The sequence below is a fragment of the Perca flavescens genome, chromosome 8 (assembly GCF_004354835.1).
Source record: "Perca flavescens isolate YP-PL-M2 chromosome 8, PFLA_1.0, whole genome shotgun sequence".
Taxonomy (NCBI): Eukaryota; Metazoa; Chordata; class Actinopteri; order Perciformes; family Percidae; genus Perca; species Perca flavescens.
This window is the reverse complement of record NC_041338.1, coordinates 8,686,672-8,707,835: the sequence shown is the minus strand read 5'-3', so window position 1 is coordinate 8,707,835 and position 21,164 is coordinate 8,686,672. Positions and strand designations below refer to the sequence as shown.

At 39.2% G+C, this 21,164-nt stretch overlaps 1 protein-coding gene across 9 annotated transcripts in view; it reads left to right on the top strand.

Moving 5' to 3' along the window:
* The window catches only part of ccdc73 (coiled-coil domain containing 73), a 32,693-nt gene that overhangs the window by 3,352 nt on the left and 8,177 nt on the right, over positions 1 to 21,164 (top strand). For 6 of the 9 annotated variants that reach the window (XM_028584787.1, XM_028584786.1, XM_028584793.1 and 3 more), the window contains 13 exons: positions 335 to 475; positions 3,516 to 3,587; positions 3,777 to 3,848; positions 3,952 to 3,987; positions 4,170 to 4,244; positions 7,013 to 7,051; positions 13,383 to 13,518; positions 14,878 to 14,957; positions 17,663 to 17,785; positions 17,890 to 17,949; positions 19,163 to 19,267; positions 20,611 to 20,724; positions 20,921 to 21,061. In XM_028584787.1, coding sequence (XP_028440588.1) covers positions 335 to 475; positions 3,516 to 3,587; positions 3,777 to 3,848; positions 3,952 to 3,987; positions 4,170 to 4,244; positions 7,013 to 7,051; positions 13,383 to 13,518; positions 14,878 to 14,957; positions 17,663 to 17,785; positions 17,890 to 17,949; positions 19,163 to 19,267; positions 20,611 to 20,724; positions 20,921 to 21,061 — 1,194 coding nt within the window. Of the gene's footprint in view, positions 1 to 334; positions 476 to 3,515; positions 3,588 to 3,776; positions 3,849 to 3,951; positions 3,988 to 4,169; positions 4,245 to 7,012; positions 7,052 to 8,340; positions 8,576 to 13,382; positions 13,519 to 14,877; positions 14,958 to 17,662; positions 17,786 to 17,889; positions 17,950 to 19,162; positions 19,268 to 20,610; positions 20,725 to 20,920; positions 21,062 to 21,164 lie in introns of those variants that run through there. The other 3 variants (XM_028584789.1, XM_028584788.1, XM_028584792.1) reach the window with 3 other exon arrangements.

The window sequence follows — 21,164 nt, the reverse complement described above, 5'->3', positions numbered from 1 at the left end:
ATTTGTTTGTTTATTTATTTTGGTTATATTTCAACTAAAAACATTGGCTTTAAATAATTCCTGGGTATTGTATCCGTCTCAGTTTTATTCTCAGAAACAAATCATGGAATATTTTCTATATGTTTCCTGACATTAAGCTGCAGGACACCTGCAGTACTTATACTGCCAATGAATCATGAATCACTCATTCAAGTTGTTTAACTGTTAGCTCTTTGTTGAACATGCACTGTCTTTGTCCTATAGCCTCATCATATAGCCTAATTGTGTATCTTAGAATTGCCTATTAATAAGTATTTGAATAGGTAAATTATAAGCATACATTTTTCTTATGTAGGTAGGAGGACCTGTGTTGGAGCAGGAGCTGTCTCTGCCTAACGCTCGATGTCAAGCAGAAAGTGGAGGCACCATCTTACTACAGTTGTTGGAATTTAAAACCCATCTACTTGAGGCTGTAGAGGAGCTGCATATTCAGAGGGTATAGTAGCAATTGTAACATTTGTCATATGTATGTGGCTTTTCATGTTGATGCAGTATTGACAAAAGATCTCTTTTGGTTAAGATTTCCAGTACTATTACTATTGTAAGGGCACAGCGGTCAAAGCTTTTGATATTTGTAGAACCAGCAGGTGTTGGGCTTTTTTACGCATGGTCTTTTGATGTCACAATCTAAAGCAGTGATTGAACCCTTGTAGCTTTTAATCCCTTGAAACAATGCAGTGTATATGTGTGGCCCATTATCACAGGTTGCATATTTCCACTGGTTGTAGAGTTCAGCAAAAACAGATTTTTCCCTTGTTTTATTTTAAACCTCAGTAAATCTAAGAAAGTACAATTTACTCATATTTCACAAGAAAAAGTTAGGTTAGAGGAATGTATGTATAAATTAAACGTAATGATTTTGTAGCAGGAATATGTTTTCTTGTATCTTTTCTCTTCTTTAGCATTTTGTTAATCATCTTACAACCACTAAAATCTATCTTGCAACCCTTTGTCAGAGTTCCGACCCCAGGTTGGGATCCACTGATCTATAGAAAATACTGTATATATACTACCGTATATTTACTTATATTGTTCAAGCAGTTACTGAAACTGAGCTATGGTGTATATAAAAAGTACGCTGTAAAAAATCATATAGGAATTGAGTAAAATCCACTAATGTTTTCTCATCAACTTCAATGAAAATTATGTAAGTTTTATTAATTTAAAGTTAATCCAACTTAAATTTTCTTAAAGTCTTTTGACTTAAAATGATGAGTTGAATGTATAGAACAGATGGGTTATGTACATCTAATTCAGAGTGTACAGTCAACTCATTGAATTAAGTTTCTAAAGAAACATGATCAGCACGTGACCATTCTTTGTATAGCTTGAAGAACACATATGGAAACTTGCTGTGTGTCTTTAATACATGTCAAATTAAGTCATCAGTGTTTATTTCCTTAATAATGAAAAATGCGACATAAAGAAGGTTAGTATCAGATTCCGTCCCTACCCCCTTACGTACGTTTAATAAGGCCAGCAGCAGCCGTCTCGCTTATCGCCTTTGTGCTAACTGGTACAAAGTGGCTCCAACAGGAGCAGCTGCAGTTGTTCTTAGTGCCAAATGAAGAATTGACTTTTCACACTGAGAAAATGTCAATAGAAAGCAAATCATACTGTAACATTTTAACTTCATTACAGTAGTTGTCTTAAGTTAACTTAACTCAGTTGGTTTTACATTACCAAAACTCATAAGATGACTTCAAACCAATTATTCAACCTAAGTTCAGTTAACACATTTTTAAGGCAGCTTTAAATGATTTATAGTGTAGCTCTAAAAGAAATGTCAAATTATGTCTTCCTCTGCATCACATCACTATTTACTGAGTAGAACTTAGACACTAATGGCTCTGTGTTTGGTTAAAGAGCAGTGTGATTTCATAGTAGTAGGGGAGTTGGTATTAAAGTGTCCTAGAGAAAACCAGCTGCCCCTTTCAGCTATCTGGATAAGAGGCACATTGCGTCGAGATGGGGTCACATAAGCCGTTAGACCCCTGACCAATACGTGGAAAGTAAATTTGTTTGTAAAAGTAACACAAATAAATAATAATGCAATCTACCCTCCAGCAAGTGCTTTCAACCTGACAACACATTGTGAGTGTGCTTAAAGGTTAGGCCAGCAAAAATGGGATGTTGGTCATTTGTTGCCATTTAGTTTTTATTGTTATAGTCATGTTAACTGGGACACGAGCATAAGATGGTATATCAGTCTGATCCTCCTCAGGCACTGCTGTTATCAAAGTAGCACTTTGTAGTTGTGGCGTTTATGGGGTGGAGAGGTTAAGAAGCGAGAGGATGTCATGATGGTGCCGGACATTCCTGAGCAGGTCAAATTCCATGGGTTTGTTTTCTTTTCTTTTTTAAATACAGTACAACCCACTGCTTTAGTTGGAGAGAATGTGCTATACTTAACCCTAAATGGAAAAGGGCTACATGTATGAAACAATGTTGTCAAAGGGGAGTACATATGACATTTAGTGTGAGATAAGAAGCTTTTTACAAAAGTCATAATAAATACTAATCATTCTAATTGAAATATAAATGAAAACATTGCCTTACATTGACTTATCACAATAACACGTATAGGCTACTTGAAAACTTTAGGATAAGCTTTGTCCAACTTCTTCCAACTAGACTATTAAATAAACTATAACTTTTTCATGCCCAGATACTTGTTCTTTTTAATGCCCAGTAAAAAGCATCTATTCAGTAAAGAGACAGCAATAAAACAGTAAAGAGATGAACACAATAAGCTAAATCAAATATTATGAGATATTGTTTAGACAAATACAAATGAAAAGGTTTTATTGCCCTCAGCCCTAAGTTGATCTGCAGTTGCCTACTTTGATTTACATGGACTACTAGGCTTAAACACACACACACACACACACACACACACACACACACACACAAAAATAAGGATTCCTCAGTGGAAAAATAACAGCTTCATCTCCTTTTTTTAAGTGCAGTGCCACGCTGGTAGCATAGTTTAATTGGAACTTATAAAATAAACTCAGTGAGTTAACCAGCTCCCACATGCACATAAAAAGTCCCATGGATGTAGAGAGGAATTGACTTTTACCTGCCTTCTCCCAGGGAAGAGGGAGGATAAGGATGACTTTCCACAAATATCACCTCCCCTCTAATGTTCCTCTTTCTGCTATGTGTGCTTCTATAAAAGATACGGAGGAATGAACCAGGAAAACATACTGCAGTTTGCAGTTTGGGCTCAACTCCAGAGAGTTATCTGCACACAGAATTGAAGAGATAACAGATTTTTAGCCAATGCCCTGCCTTCTAAGATCGCATTGTACCAGCCATCACCCCATCTAAATGTACGGTCTTATTTCATTAAGCAGGTGTCACCAGGTTGTCTGTGTGTCTAATTGTGAATTACTTCTTACTCAGTATGTGTGATTGTTCCTTGGATGGTTGAGTATCAGCTCTTATGTAAATGATGCCTTTCCATGTTACAGGATGCAGAGACACGCTTTGAGGATCAGATCAGTAAACTGGCATTGGAGAAACAGGAGCTGGACTGGGAGAAGGTACAGCTGGGCCTAGCAGGCATTACATCAACATCTTTAATATCTTTATGTTGGTACTTAGAAAGGTGGACATTCACAAAAGATCATACACACCCATATTCTTATTTTAAAATAATTAATTTTGATATTTTATACTTCATTAATCATCATCAATTGTTTTGACTGATTAAATATTTTCCTGTTTGACAGGAATCCCTACAACATCAAATTGAAACAGTGGCAAACCAGCACACAGAGTCACTCATCAGTGTTAAAAAGCAGGTATGTTTTTACTGTTTGGTTAAAGTTTTTATATACTGTATCTAAAAAAAGACTTAACAATTCATTAAAACCTTCTGAAGATTTCCTTTTTTTTTTCCTCAAGCTTCAGGCAAAAATAAGAAACATTGAGGAGGAGAAGGTATGAAGGGCTTATTCCTAAAAACGCCAACAAGATACTCAGAGCATTTTATTCAATTAATGTTTTTAGTGCAGTAGTAAATTCACTCATCTCAGTTGCATAATCTTGGCCCTTGGAGTGAATTCTTTCGTGCTGTGATTTGGTGCTTTTTTGACACTCACAATAATAATTTTACATTTCAGGGGAAATACCAGGTCAGTGCTGAGTTAAAGGATAAGGAGATTAACAACCTGAAAGAAGAGCTGAAGATGCTTCAAGTACGGAGATGTGCAACATTCACAGCCTCTTCCCTCTGTCTCTATTTCTCACACACACACACACACACACACACACACACACACACACACACACACACACACACACACACACACACACACACACACACACACACCAGCACTCCCAGTCAATTGCCCCCTTTTTTCTTTCTGTCTTTTGATCTTTCTTTAAAATCAGAAAAATTTATTTATTTTTACCAATAAACTGTTTAGAGAGATAAGTAAATAACGAAAGCTCATGCCCAACCACAGTCAAAGGCTTAGGGCGTTAGGCATAGGCCTGACTCAGTCTGGCTCCCAGAGTGTTTGTCTTCAGGCTTGACACCACAGAGCTGATATACAGCCATCCCCACGGTCTACTGCACTTTAACAACCCAGCCATATTACAGAGACAATAGAGACTGTTTTTGATATTCTATCTGGGAGACCCTGAATGTGTTGTTTGGCTAAAGTGAGGCCCAGTTGTGTTAATTCTTGTGACATGGTCTGGTGGGTTCCTTTTAATTTAACACATTTTCACATCAGTGGCAGTTTGGATTGAAGTGATTTAATTGCCATACCTTGACAATCTGCTAAATTACAAATTTGAGCTCCAGTGGAACAGTATAGTTCAATTAACCCTTAATAAATCTAAATAATAACCCTCTACTGCTCAGTAAGCAAGCATCTCATTGCCTTTTCTTTGTAGGTAGTGTTCTCTGTTTGTTCTCCAGTTTACAGTACAATACACTTTTATAACACCTCACACAGTTAACTGTTTAAGGATGCTCAGGATTAGCAATGACAATAAAGCAAAGTGTACCATAACTACCGCCAGCAGATGGATGGGCTTACACTCTTTCAGCAGGTAGGCTAACTCAGCAGTGAGCACCAAGCAGTTTCTATATAAACAATAAAAAATAATGGAGCTTATACAAACAGGTCTTTCATAACTGCTCACAAAAAACTATTATTGGTAGCCACAGGCTGCTCTAAACAAACACCAGTCTCACTGTCATCAATGAGTCCAGTCATGACAGTAAAAAAGCTCAGCTATGGTGAGAAATTTTGAAACAGTGCGTCAGAGTTAAGTACAGTATCCCTGCTGATCACACAGTACAGTAGGGCGGGACAAGGCTGTTGTGTCACGCCTCAGCAGTCGGCATCCGGCCACATTTCTAAATAAAAGCATAGGGCCTCTACTAATAAATATCATATATATATATATATATATATATATATATATATATATATATATATATATATAAAAAAAAAATCTGATTTTATGCAAGCAAATCTATTAGAAACAATGCATCCAAAATTGTATCAGGTGCACACTTTTTTAATTGATGCACTTGCATCATGCACGCTTATCTTGTCACACCAATGCAAATTGGTGAATCTTACCATTCCTATAAGTCTCAAAATCAAACAAATGACAAAGGGAAAACTGCCCACAACTACAATAATAAAAAATGCAAATATAATCTTTATATAAAATGCAGGTATAGACCCTCTTGATTTACCATATTTCAGCATTTATTAATAATTAACCATATTTTTTGGAAGGTTATTGATTAATCCTTGTAGACATGAAGTGTGTTTTGGAACAGTCATATTACCCTCTAAAATTAGCATAAATTGCTGCTGTCTCAAATAATTGGTTGTCTTTGTAAGCAGGCTGGCAGATGTAGACAGTGTAGAATTGTAATAATAGTAGTAATAATAATGAGGGACAACCCTGATTTAATTGCATCCAGAGGCATTTTAGTCTACACCATTGATAACACCCCTTGGAGGTTCTAGACTAATACACATTTGCAAATTAGTGTGGGGATGCCACGCTGACAAAACAATTTTACCTTAAGGTTAGCTGTTTTAAAATATTTTATTACTATTAATCGCATGATTGTCCATAGTTAACTCGCGATTGATCATAAATGAATCGCACATTTTTGTTTTTAATGCTCTTATCAGCGTGGGTGCGGACAAATATACTTGCCTTATGCAAATGTTTAGTATTATTGCAACAATCCAAAACCTGACAAATACTGTTGAATATTCACCAGAATAACCTCAAAGTTACTGCTCAAAAAATATGCTGAAAGCATAATATGGCAACAACACATGGGCACATATGACATTTAGTGTGGCCTGCTTTTGGTGAGGGGGAGGAGGGTTTCCTGCATCAGCCGTATGCTTGGCCAGCAAATGGTATTTGAGACTCAACGTACTCCGGTGGTAACTCAATTCACATCGACAGTACATGCAAATAACTTAAGACTTGTCGGAGAACCATCTTGAAGGGCTTTGAAACTGAACACTGGAAGCTCAAAAGACCCTTTTCTTTATCCATTCTGCTCAAGGAGGTTTGTTTCTGCTAACCATGCACAATGTTACTGCTACTGCATCGCTTCCTGATTTCCCAAACTACGGAGCGGACATTCAAAGTTCATTCTTGACCTTGGAAACAGCAGTCAACAAATACATATTTATTAGAAGGATAACCCCATGAGATTAATCATTTCCTTTTTTGAGGGGGTCCTTGAATCAATCTTTCCTCAAGGTCTATTCTGTAGCACTGCTGTGTGTGTGTGTGTGTGTGTGTGTGTGTGTGTGTTATAAATATGTGGCATCTTTATTTATTGTGTACACAAATGTTGGGTAAATGTGTGTCTTGTAACCGATTTTTTGTTTTTTTAAGCTTCACTCAAATTAAGCCACAATGCTTTGCTCATCAGAGTTGATTTTATTTTACTTATGTTTCACAGTTACTGAAGTACAACTTAGAGAAGAAATCAAGTGAGCTGGTAAGTAAGGATTTTCTACTTTCTATACAAATTGTTGACAGAGGATGGGAGTGAGAAAAAATAAAAGAGGGAATGGTGCTAAGGAGGGATAGGTTTAGAGGGAAGAGCTTATCAGAAGTAACGGATAGGGAGTGTGTGACACTTTAAACTGCCAGCACAGCAGAGAAAATATCTCTATTAAAATGTTTTATAACTGGGCCTCGCTCGGTTTAACCTTCTTCACATAACAGTGGCTCAGTAGAGTGAGAGGGAGTCAAAGTGAGCTGGTGTATTGGAGAGAGGGATAGGAGGGAGTGAGAATGAGAGCAAAAGAAGGGATTGAGTGGGAAAACGAAAGTGAAGTAAAGAATCTGCTCCGCTTAATACAGACAATCAAACTATAATGGCAGTTTGAAGAGCGATAAAGCGCTCTGAGGCGTGTATTGAGTTGATTCCTTTATCCCACAAAAAACACAATCCCTTGACATCAGTTTCCCCTGTAACAGTATGCTATATCTATCAAAATGTGCCACTGCCATTAGCCTCCTCTTGTTTTGTGCCTGCCTTTTAAGCTGAGCAACCTACATGGAGCATGCTTCTTTTTTAAAGGCTAAGTCCTTTCCTTAAGGAAAACTTTCACATTTTGGGGAAAGCATCTATTTGCTTTTTTTTTTTTGCTGGGATTTAGATGAGAAGATCAATACTACTCTGATGTCTGTGCGCTGACTACAGACCAGCCAGCAGCCAATTAGTTTGCTTGACAGAAAGACTGAAAGCAGTGGGAAACAGCTAGCCTGACTCTGTCCAAAGTTACAACAAATCAGCCCACCAGAACCTTTTAAAGCTCACTAATTTCCATTTTATATCTCGTTTTTTAATTCATACAAAAACAAAAGTGTGAAAATGACAAGTTTGGATTTTACAGGATGTTTTTTGCCAGACAATTGCTTGGTGGTAATTTACTGGAGCCTTGACATCACTTTAGTAGGTGGATTCTTTTGGACCTTTGGGCAAAGCCAGGCTACAGGGTTTCCGTGGGGTCTTAAAAAGTCTTCAATTTCAAAATCAAAATTTAAGCCCTTAAAAAGTCATACATTTTCTGAAATATTGTGTCTAGGTCTTCAATTAATTTTAAACCGGTCTTAATTTCTCTAAGTCAATGTAACGCTACCTCTAATGCTCATTGGAATGCTCTCGCAGCGCTTAAGAATTTTTTTTTTTTCGCCCTAGCGAGATCGACAAGTGGCTGATGGTCAGCCACTCCGGTACATAGCTCATTACAGCGGCATGTGCCAGTGGCTGATGGCATATACCACTGTGACAGCGGCATAAACCGATCCACTGGTGGCACTGGCAAACTCAATTATTTTTAAAGATTTGGGTTATTCTCAGTCACTCACTAAACTGATCTAGGTTGTGCAAGTCACTTGAGTCAGTATTGCTAAATCGCCAAGAAAACTCCGTCCTACTCGCCACCTCATGCAGCTGCTCACTGTCACGATCGTCGGGGAAAGGTGGACCCAAACACAGAGAGTGCAGGTAAAGGTAGGTTGAGCAGAGGATTTATTTCTCAACAATGTCCAAAAAACAAAACAGGATATCCAAAAGCTAGGAATGCAGGCCGAAACAAAAACAACAATGACCTGACACAAGACAAGGGAAACACATGTTTCCCAATATGTGTTCTTCTATTGACTTGTGTTCTTGTGTCCCTGTGAAACGTCATCTCATGTTGCCAAAGTACTGTCCCAATACACAAGTTTGCATTTCGCCAAGAACAGTTAAAATTCCCGGATGTATTCTTGACACGCCCATCTACCGAGGATACATTGGTTGGTAACTTGTATGAACTTCGCAGCACCTGTATCCCAACATTCATTTCGGCATTCAATGATGGTTGGATTTCCAGTACATAGACAGCCCAAAAACGGGAAAATTTTAACAATTTTTGCCATCTTATTCATCACTAAATTCACTTCTGAGAACATTTTAGGCGAGAAATGAACGGTTTATATTTCGAATATAGGCAGTCTTGCGAAAATCTTTGCCGAATTGACAATTTGCTCCAAAGTTTTCGGAGCTCCATAAAATGACGCGGCCCCAGCTTGCGCCTGCCGGGGCCGCTTGCTCGGCGCTCGGACAGTCACACTCGGAGATCCCGCTGTAAGACGGAGGTCTTTTAGACCGGTCCCATAAATAAGAGGCTTTTATTTCGCCGTTTCGGATCGTTTGTGTAAATATCACAACACATGTGGTTAACTGTCTTTTCGGAGTTAAACTCAACAAACGCACACACACACACACACACACACACACACACACACACACACACACACACACACACACACACACACACACACACACACACACACACACAGAGACAGCGCAGCAGGCAGAGGAAAGATATACCATAGATAGACTGTATATTATTAGTCTATGAGATACACCCGTTTCTTTTCGGGAGACTTGTTTAAATTATGCCATATGCTATAGCCTACATTATATTTTGTAGTTAGTTCATATTTTTGGTGTATTTGTTTTCTGATTTATTAGAAGTTTAATTTCAGTCTTTATGATAAATGACATAAAGTACATAAAGTGGTAACTTGCTATGACATGTTATGTAGACTAAAGGGGAGACACCAACCTTTATAATTTGAATTTCTAATTTCCATCTCCCTGGGCAATAGAAATGATAATTCCACATAACACTAACAGGAATACATAGGACACACCAGTGCATATGCCTATTTATTTGTTTAATTTAAACTGACTTAAACTTTTATGCTAATAATAGTAGGGATCGCGTTCCACTCTTTTGAATAAGTAAAGGGTGTTTGAGCTAAACCATAAACAATAAAATTAAAGCTCAATTAGTTTTATTTTTCAATATTATTGCAATAGTTGTAGCATTATGAGGTTTTCTTGTCCGGAGATTGTTTTAATACAAAGTGGTTATATTGTTGTGGTTTTTATTTCTAGCTGGTATTTTGGAGCCTTGCAGGTAGCCTCAGCGCTGGGAGTGTTGAGCAATAACAGGAAGAACGCATCGTCTCAAACTGTTAACAGCGTTTTCTGTGCTTGTGAACTTGCGAGTTAATTCTTCCAAGAACAACCAGCAAGAACGTTCTCCCCAAGAACACAAGTCCGTAGTTTGCATTCTTGGTATTGAGAAACGCCCAGAGACTAAATACACAGGATAACGAGGACTAACAAGGGACAGTTGGCCACAAGGCTGGGAAACAGGTGAAACACATTAGAGTAATCACAAGGGAGGGAAAACACAGGAAGTAAAAGACAAGACAAGACAGAAACCCAGACCGTCAAACTAAAACAGGAAACAGAACATACAGAACGTACAACCCTGACACTCACAGGAGAGCACACACTTAGTGTGGCCTAAGCAATATATAGGCTTTCAATGTAGACGTAGAAACAGGAACAATTGTTTTTTAAATTGATCGACCTAATTTTGATGTGCTACATCTATACACCAAACCTATAAACATGTTATTTTAGAAGTGAAAGAATGGCTTTTGTTGTGGATTTGCTTTTCACCCTGACTCTAACTAAACTCACTCGTCTGCTATAGATCCACTCACGACAACGTAGCCGGCTGATTCGCGCGATTCATGAGGTCCATGGTCTACAGAGCTTGCAATTTTTTCTGCTCGACCTAATTGCATTTTAATATACTACATTTATACACTAAACCTACACTAGGCCTAGGCTACGTGCAGAACATTGTATGTTATTTCAGAAGGGAAAGATTGGCTTTTGTTGTGGATTTGCTTTTCACTCTGACTTGAGGAGAGACTTCATTTGCTCTACAGATCCACTCATGACAACGTAGCCGGCTGATTCGCGCGACTCGTGAGTCATGACTAGGGAGTCCCATGGTCTGCGAGCTTGCAATGTTTCCGGCTCTGAGTCTGCGGGTCGGGAAGTTCCTGTAACCTGTCTCGGACTGTCCCTGCTCACTCAGTCGCTTGAATTGACTTGTGGAGTTGTGGTTGCCTACAAAATTGTAAGTTATAAAGCTTTTGGCAGCTAAGATGGCTAGGACTAGTAGTAGCTAATATTGCAAGAGGTTTTTGTGTGGCGCTGTTATCATTTTAGATTGAATTGTAGTAGGACTCAACTGATCCGAGTTAATGATACTAGAGACTTGGGACTCATGAGTTAATTTAAAGACACGGGTAAAAGATCCGAGTGAGTCACGACTAAAACAGGTTTACTCACTACACTGACCTGTGCCGGTTGTGTTCCACCGGCACACCATTTGATGGCATGTAAACGTGGTAATGTTAGGCAACTGTCAGTGACAAACTGTTAAGTAATTTAATATATGCTTGCAGTTGTTCCCAAAGTATTAGAGCTAACATGAGCTAACATGGCTATACATGTTAGCCTCACTACCGTAGTGGCTAACTATTTATGTTACCGTTACTCACAAAAGTGGCCTTATGGTGAATAATAAATAATGTTATGTATACCTGGATAATGTTCCGTAATGTGGAGTTTTGTATGATGGAAATGTGTGATCACGTTCTACTATTTGACATACCAAAGGTAGGCATAGAGATACAAATATAAATATAATTATACAGTCTTATCTGGCGGTATAGGCACAAGCCAAACGACAGCCATCAGCCAGTTCTGTAGAGTATGTGGTGGCTCCAGTCCCAGCAGTACCTCCACACTGCCTAGGCGAGAAGGGCAGCTCCGCAACTCCAATAAGCGACCTCCATGTTGCTTTTGGATCAGAGCCAACAGAGCGGAGATGCTCTGGGTTGGGTACCGAAACCCGGTACTGATATGTATCTACCGGGCCGAACATCAATGCGGATTTCGGTGCCACTAAAATACCTGCACTGCTCCCTGGTGCTTTAAAACGGACATCTGAGGCAACAGAAGCATCACTGCATGTAATGCTAGTTAACATTACACTTCGCAGCAGGTAACGTTAGCCTAACGTTAGCCAGTAGCTACTTAAATACAGTTAAATACTAAGCTAAACATTAAAGTGTGGCAATTTTTCACTGGAAATGATTCCAACACTGGAACATCCAACAGCGTGCAGTTAAATACTCACATAACACATAACTTAATGGTATGTTCAGTTACAGTTGGTAAGTTAGTGGTGCATTCACTGTTATTGTAAAATACCCTTTTGTCATTGTTCTTTTTTTGTCATATAACTGCAATTGACTAGTAAAATAAGTTTAGTTATAAGTCATTGTTATTACATTCTTAATAAAAAAAAAGTTATTTGACCATATGGCCTTAGCAATACATAAGCCGTGCTCTTCTTTATCCTAGTATCAATTCAGGCACGTTAAGGCATCAACACCATTTTATAAGTTTAATTGTTTTAGAACCGGTATAAGAAAAAACCCAAACAATACCCAACCCTCCTCTGGGTCCTCCACGGGGTGACTAGTCTTATAATGCGAATGAGGAACTCAGAGAATTGTTTCCCGACTCTGACATCTGCCGTTTTTTTGTTTTTTTGTTTTGTTTTTAATGTTGTTATATAGGTCTTAATTCATAATTCATTCATAATTGTTGTAAAAATGTCTTAAAAAGTCTTAATTTGACTTGGTGAAACCTGTAGAAACCCATTAGCTAGCTTTTCTCCTCTGCTTTTAGTCTTTATAGGCCATGCTAACCAGCTGCTGGTCATAGCTTCAAATTTAAAGGAACACACCGACTTATTGGGACTTTAGCTTATTAACCGTATCCCCCAGAGTTAGATAAGTCCATACATACCCTTCTCATCTCCGTGCGTGTCGTAACTCTGTCTGACGCACCCACCGCTAGCCTAGCTTAGCACAGATCCTGGAGGTAATTGCTCCCAATAAGTGACAAAATAACGCCAACATTTTCCTATTTACATGTTGTGATTTGTATAGTCACAGCGTGTATAAATAACAAGGTCACATGAGACACAGCCATCTTTTAACCGTATACATACTGGGAACTATTCTCAGAAGGTGAAGCACTGCTAATGTTAATAGGACAATGTTGGCTTTATTTTGTCACTTATTGGGAGCAGTAGGCTAGATGGAGCTGGTTACCTCCAGGATCTGTGCTAAACTAGACTAGCGGTGGGTGCGTCAGACAGTTACGACACGTGCGGAGATGAGAAGGGTATGTATGGACTTATCTAACACTGGGGGATAAGGTGAATAAGCTAAAGTCCCAATAAGTCGGCGTTCCTTTTTAAAAGACAGATATGAGAGTGGCATTAAGCTTGACATTTTTGTGCTAAGCACTTTGCTATTGCTGTATTGCTATGATTTTTTCTGGCACTCATTTTTTGTCTGTTTTAACTATACCCCTTACACAGGAACAGAAATTAGCCTTGCAGAACCGGTCAAAGGATAGCCACTTGAACCAGTTGGGGGAGGTTGAGAAGCGTTTCAGTGCTCTATCCAGACAGTGTGCCATGGTCAAGCAGGCCCACGAGAAACTAGAGCAAAATGGTAATTAACGGATGTATGGATATATCATCAGAAAGGTGTGTGTGTGTGTATGTGTGTGTGTGTGTGTGTGTGTGTGTGTGTATATATATATATATATATATATATATATATATATATATATATATATATATATATATATATATATATTAGAGAGAGAGATGTGTTCTCCCTGTTGTAAGAGCTGTAGGTAAGCAAATTATACAATGCTGCAAAGACACAATTTTCCAGCCAGCCAGAACTGTACTAACAACATTCTACAGGATACTGTACAGTACATCAGTTCATGCTATTGAATGTTACTGAGGTAGCGTGCCTAAAAAAAGGAACTCAAAGTTGACTTTATTAGATCTTACCAGAAAAAACCCTATTTTGCTTCTAGAATACCCTGAATCTTTAGGGTCTGAATTTACAAGGTGCAGGAAGCAATTCACAGAGATTCTGGTTCGTGCTGACTTGATACAGTAGTATGAATCAGCTTCTGCGTGATTTTTTGCAGCACGTACATTTCTATGAATGTCCAGTTGCACTTCATCACAAAGATATTATTTTGTAGTTGAGATCTGGGTAATGAGCACTGAGGTCACTGTCATGTTCCTTTTTAAATGCTAAAGGAACTTAATGTGAGCCAATAAAACATTACCACAACATTAAAACCAGCAGCCTTTTCTGTTGACATGACTCTATGGATCCATACTGTTAAAAATAAATACAAATTATGCATCCTGCTGTTAGAGACATTTGCTGCCATCCACTTGACCACCTGTCCAATGTAGCTTACTCTACTTTTGGTCAGCTGATAGCAGAGTAACCAGGCATTATCTGCTACTGTAGCCCAGGTGCTTCAAGTTTCAATAAACTGTGTTCTAAGATTTCTTTTTGCCAACTATATTGTTTTGGGCCCTGACTATCCACTGAGTGGATGATTTTAGTTTTCATCACTCTTAATGGTGAGCTCTAGACAGTATAGTCTCAAATCCCAGGCAGAAGCTAAAGTTGCTTAAATCATGTCAGTAAAAGAGTAAATAAAAATGCACTCTATTTTTAAATGTATGTGTAACCTACTGTTTATACAGTTGGCACATTCTGCGTCGGTGGTCGCTTATTCAAAAAAGTATGACATCCCTGGAAAGTGTTACACTCATCATTTATTGTAAGGGACACAGAACAACCAGGGACACAGAACAACCAGGGCGAAAATATTAGTGCACTAGTTGTAACATAGTGTTGCTTATTTTGAGTTTTAGAGGATCCCTTCCTGTCTGCCCTCATGTGTGTCACTAATTACTAGTAATGTAAGACAATTGTAGTGATGTCATAGCATTATGTATGATGGTGTCTTGTCGTGTGTAATTCTTACAGTTGATGAGGCCATGAAAATAAATAAGAAACTGACTACTGCAAATGAAAAACAAGAAGCAACCATTGCGTCGCTAAAGAAGGTATGTGGACATTTGGAATTATTTGAGGCAAGATGTCAAATTTGTTATACTGTATCACAGCAAATAGAAATCCATGGTTGCCCAGGAAATAATAATAAAGGAGATCTATTATGCTTTTCTGTATTTTCTGTCACATCTCTAATGTTACAGTGTTGAATGTTCTTATTAATGTAGCCAAAGCTTACAGTAAAATAATTAAGTAAATGTATTTAAAAGAAATCCCTGTGAGTCAAAACCTCAGATTTGCCACTGTTCTGAATGCTCTGGTTTCAACAGTTTTTCTACTCTCTCTCTCGCTCTCTCTCTCTCGCTCGCTCTCTGTCATGTTACTTCGGGACGGTTTTCTGGATATGGTCATGTGCTACATGTAGCTATATGCTAACGTCAGCAAAATCTGTAATCTTGGTTGATATGTTGTTAATTTCTCCCAAAATTTCGGGCTATTTAAAACTTGCAACTTCCTACCATGTGCCGGTCTACAACTTTCTGAAACTGCCGACCTGATTTGAATAGCTGACTTTGCTATGAGTTGATAGGCTGTTGAAACAGGTGACGTCCTGCAGTGTTCTAAAATGGTTTTGTCTCAACGCATATCTTCGGTCTGAACTGGGCTCTACAGTCCCATTGCAAACTACAAGTAGCTACATGAAAACTCCAGAAAAAGCTGTAATCTTGGCTGCCTTAATTTCTCCCCAATTTCGAAACACATTCCTGCTAGAACATGTCCAGTTGTGTAGTGTTTGTTATAGAAGCCTTTATTGGTGATTTTTCCTGGTTATAAAGTCCCGCTGTATACTCTGTTGCAGTCAATTTGGCTGAAATTAGTTTTTTTTTTGGGAGGGTGGCTTAAAGAGACAGGCACTCTAAAGCTGCTTACACACATAGCCGACGGCCGACCGTCGACAGAAAAGCCAGTCGAAATGATCAGTCTCCCCGTGTTTGTCCAAAAAGTGCCACAGAACACACCAACGAGACGAGACGTAATACATCTCTATAACAGCATTAATCTGTATTGTTGCCCAAGAAATGACAACCGGCAGCTGATTGGATGTTCACATGGGTTTGTTTTCTCCGGAAAATTCAAAGCCAGACTGTCATGGCGGCCGTTGAGAATACGATCTCATATTGTACTAAAATAGTTCACTGAAACATGTTTCTGAGAACATTTTAAGCGAGAAATAGGCCATGCAGTTGCTGAATCTGTCTTCATTTCAGCTCAACAAAGATCAGTTTAAAAGATTTTTGTCAGATTTTGAGAGACTCTAGTCACCTCATTCCGCTCCCCATTTCCGGGTGAGTCCCGACTGCCCTGCCAGCGACTGAACATGTCAGGTCGGCCAAAATGAACGCCGACAGCCCCCCAGACTGACGACGGCACGGTACACACCGAACAGATTCGCATCACTGACCTTGCCAGACTGTCTAACGGCCGACAATCGGCTAAGTGTGTCCCGGCTATTAGGCTACGTTCAGACTGCAGGCAAAAGTGGCCCAAATCCGATTTTGGGGTCAAGTGACCAGGTCAGACTTCTTCAGAAGTAGTGTGAACGCTCAAATCTAGCCCAGATCTGATTTCTTTTCAAATCTGATTGAGGCCACTTCCATATGTGGTACTGAATCAGACCCAGATCTGATTTTTTTTCAATGCGTCCGCAGTGTGAACAATCAAGGCAGATTTGATGCGAATAACCCTCTCGCTGCGGCCTCTCTCTCTGCGGGGAGGGGCGGGGCCCCGGCTCCCGGTGCAGCTGTCAACCGGGGCGGACTGTCCTCAGTGTGCCCCAACCGTCTGGCGTCGCCAGGGCGGGGATTGGCTCACATAAAAAGGCGATGTCTGCAACCCACCTGACCCATCTTGAAACATGGACCAAGGAGTCTTAACGCTCGCGAGAGTCAGAGGGCCGCCCTGTGGCTCAATGAAAATGAGGGCCGGCGCGCGCCGGCTGAGGTGGGATCCCGGTCCCTCGTGGTCGGGCGCACCACCGGCCCGTCTCGCCCGCACCGTCGGGGAGGTGGAGCGTGAGCGCGTGTGATAGGACCCGAAAGATGGTGAACTATGCCTGGGCAGGGTGAAGCCAGAGGAAACTCTGGTGGAGGCCCATAGCGGTCCTGATGTGCAAATCGGTCGTCCGGTCACACAGACCTCCTGTAGTGAATTTGTAGCCATAACCAAAAGGCCAAAATAGCCAATTTGGCTCTCTTTCTCTTCATTCTCCTCCTCCTCAGCACCTGCTCATTAATGTTATGGCTGCTATTACACAAACATTTTAAAATAAAAGCAAAAATGCTTACTTTCTCCATAACCTCCCTAACTTTAGTGCAACAGCGTGCTGCATCTGATGTAATTGTTATTGTTCTTTTGCGCATGCGGGTCAGTTCAAAACCGCAAACAGTTCACACTGGAATCTGATATAGGCCACATTTTAAAGGTAAAGTGAACAACCAAAAAAAAAAGTGATCTGAGCAAAAAATCTGAAATAGGCATTAAGACTTGTGGTGTGAATGTATCTTAACAGCGTCTCAGACTGAGGTTGAATACAGGTGCAGCATTGGGCAGTATGAAAAAATACTTGTTTATTTGAACATTAAAGCATGTAACTATGTAATATGTCTCATTTAAAGAAATATTAGAAGTATTTAAACAAAGTAATCAACTTGGATAACTATGTTCTTTTGAAATGTTTGAATGTGTGGTGCTTTTTCAGGAGTTGGAGGAGGTCAGTAACAAGCTGATCAAGGCCAAGATGTCATCAGTTAGACATGACAAGGCCCATAGTCCTTCAGGCACAGAGCAGCATTTTCAGCAGCTGCAACAGAAACTGCACATGGTGATTTCTTTTACATTAAAATCAAACTCCAATTCTGACAAAGACAATTAGCCAGAAAGCTAATAATGCCTCTTTATTTTTCTGTATTTCTTTTGCATGTTTAGGAAACCGAAATGAACAAGAAACTCGGGGATGAAAATCTAGCTGTGAGAGCAGAAAAGCAGGTAAGAAACTAGAAAATAGGAAGGGAACCGTGTGTGACCACTACTGTAGTGTAGGGCATTAACAAGTAGTGTATTTTAGTAGTCTCTACTCTCCAAAAGCCTACGAATAGTTGAATATTTGCGAATATGTATATGCAATCTCGCCAATAAACATGAATGTTTCCAGATTTCATAAAGTTTATGAGTGTTATTTGTTTATTAAAAAAACATCAACAGTGGCTGGGTTGGTCAGTGGGTAGAGCTGGCGCACATATACTGAGAGGTTTATGCCTCGACGCGAGGTCCAGGGTTTGAATCCGACCTGTGACGATTTCCTGCATGTCTTCCCCCTCTCTCTCACCTTTCTCACCTAGCTGTCCAGTCAAAATTAAAGGCGGAAAAGCCCAAAAAAATAATCTTAAAAAAAAACTAAAACCTCAACAGTGGCTGACAAACAGCGGAATGAACTGTCATAAGGACACAAATTGTTAACACAAAACAGAAATTCAAAACGTACCCTACTTACCGGAAATGCCTTAATGAAATCAAATATAGAAAGAAAAATATCTTACTTCTGTGTGTGATGAATGGACAGTTACTTGCAGTCGCTACAGTCCTCATTATTACCCTCATTTGGTGCTCCTGGTTAGGGTTCAAGAAATTGTCTGCTGGGTTATGGCTAGAAAGGATCAGTCTTGTGTAAATATGATGCCATATTCTCATTTTAATCAGAGCAATTTACCGTTTAACAGACCACAAATTAGACAAGAATTAGCCAGTTTGTGCACCCCACTGGTGGCAGACTGCTTTGCTGGGAGGAGAGTGCGGAAGGTAGCTCTGCTCGCCTCCTGACAAAGTAGTCTTGTTGCTGCGGTGGGACCGTCAGAGCCAGTGCTGCTGCTGGCCACCAGCTCACTGTTCTGTAACCAGTGTAGTATCAAAGCATGGTGAAATTAGTAAGCTAGCTAGCTAACTAGCCAGCCGCTAAATGAGTAAAATTTAACAACTTAATTCTTAATTGTCACAGCGTCGAAAAGCACATTGCTGATGCCAGATCATAATTTGTTGTTTAGCAATGTTATTACAGTCATTGTAAGGCTGCTGGGACAGATATGTGGGGGGGTTTGGGTTTCAAGACTGATTTCTAGGGGCAAATAAGCTAAAATCAAGCTTGAACGGTCATCTAATGACTTCATTGTGGGTACTTATATTGTGTCTATGTGTATTTGTATAGGAAGTGATGAGGTCTCTGCAGCATACCCAGCAGCTGTTGTTGAGTCAGACACAGACAGTAAGCAGAGTAGAGCTGGAGCTCCAGACACAAAGAGAACAGTACCAGGTCAGACACTTTGATCCTCTGCTGGTTTATGGACATAACTGTACATCAGCACATATTTACTCTCATACTACTACATACTAAATTGCCTTATACCATGTTGTTATGCCTCCGCCATATATTTTTTTTGATGCGTTTGTTTAGAAATAATTTAAATTCATTGTTTAATTTTTTGAGCTGAAAAAAAAGCTCCAAAGCAGTTTATAGTGGAATCATAAAAAGTTGTGGACTGTTAAACCATGGCAGATCTTCATCACCTTATTTACTGTCAAAAGTTATTTTATGAAACAATATGTAGCAAAACTGTAACGTGTTGCAGATATGCATGACAAGTAGCCACAATTGGCTGTACTTTTGTTGAACTAATGAAGATAATCATGCAGAATAGGGAAGGAGTTAATCTCATAGACTGTCATGTTTAACAGAAAACAGAATGAAATTCCTCCTTCTGGGTCATCTGGAGACACTTTTATCTTTTAGGACAGATTTATGCTGGAAATTGTTTCATTCTTAGTAGGTTATAATTTAAGGACAAATCCATTTTTAAGTGAAATTGGAATTAAACAGGTTTTTGCTATCACATTTCTGAGATTACTTTTGTTCTTCTTGACTTCCCCCTTCTTTTTTTATTTTTTGGGTGCACATATCCATCAATGGTATGCTTTAACTCAGTGGTTCCCAACCTGGGGTCCGGGCACCCCCAGGGGGGGCAGCAAAGATCTTTATCTGGTTTGAGGTTGAGGTAAAAAAAAAATATTTGCACATGTTAAACAAATTATGATAATACACTAGAATATATAATGTATACAAAAGGTTGGGAACCACTGCTTTAACTGATTTAAGCAAATGTATGCCAAACTAAATTTGAATAATTGAGAAAGTGGTGTTTTTCTTCAGGTAAAACCCAGCACCACCTATTGGCCCCACACGGATCAGGAATTTTTCAGGGTCTATTTAAATGATTATGGAGTGAATTTATACAGGGACAGAAATAAATAACCGCCATAGTTTCTTCTCATAAAAGTGATGAATATGGTGTTATATATCACAACATATACATTAGTAAATATGGTCTCCTCCGCAACTGAATGATAGATAGTGTGTTTAGTCTCCATTTATGGCTTTACAGTTTATTATTCTCTTTTCTTCTATCTGTACCCCCTTCTCAATTTTAATTCACCTATGTATTCAAATCATTATTAAAATGACACAAGCCAACTGATTTGTATTAGCAAGAAATCCTCTCTCTCTCCCTGTCCTGTTTAAGACCTTCTGTACACGTTAAAAAAACACATAAAAATGTAGTATTGCATTAAAAATCCTATGGGTGATTAATTTTACTGCAGGCCCTTAAGCAGGAGCATCACAGGGTGATGCGAGAGAAAAGCAAGGCAATGGAAGACAAGGTGGCCCAACTGATGGAGAACTATGCTGCTTCCAAGAACAGATGGGACAAAGAGGTAGAAGAAAAATTGTAGTGCGACAGAAGGCAGTATGATAGTGCCATTTTTAGTCTACAAAAGAATTTGCCAGGTTAGATTGTACTGTCAAAAAAGAGAACCATGTAAGTAATTAATTGTTGTTTGTCATACTGAAACATCTGAAAGGAACGTAAAGTTTTTTTTAAATGTGTCTTTGTTGGTATGTATTAAACAGAAGTCAATGTTTCTGGATTGCATCAAGAGTGAGCAGCAGGACCTTCAAGCAGTGAAAGAGGCTTACAATGAGCTCCATCAGGGACACACTGAACTGTCCTCACAGGCCAAAGTTCAGGCTCAGCATATATATGAATTGGAGGTACAGACACAGACACAAACACATGCATTGTGGCCTATGTGTAACCAAAACACACAGGAGTTAGTAATGTTACCACAAATAGATGAGTCATTCATACAGAGAG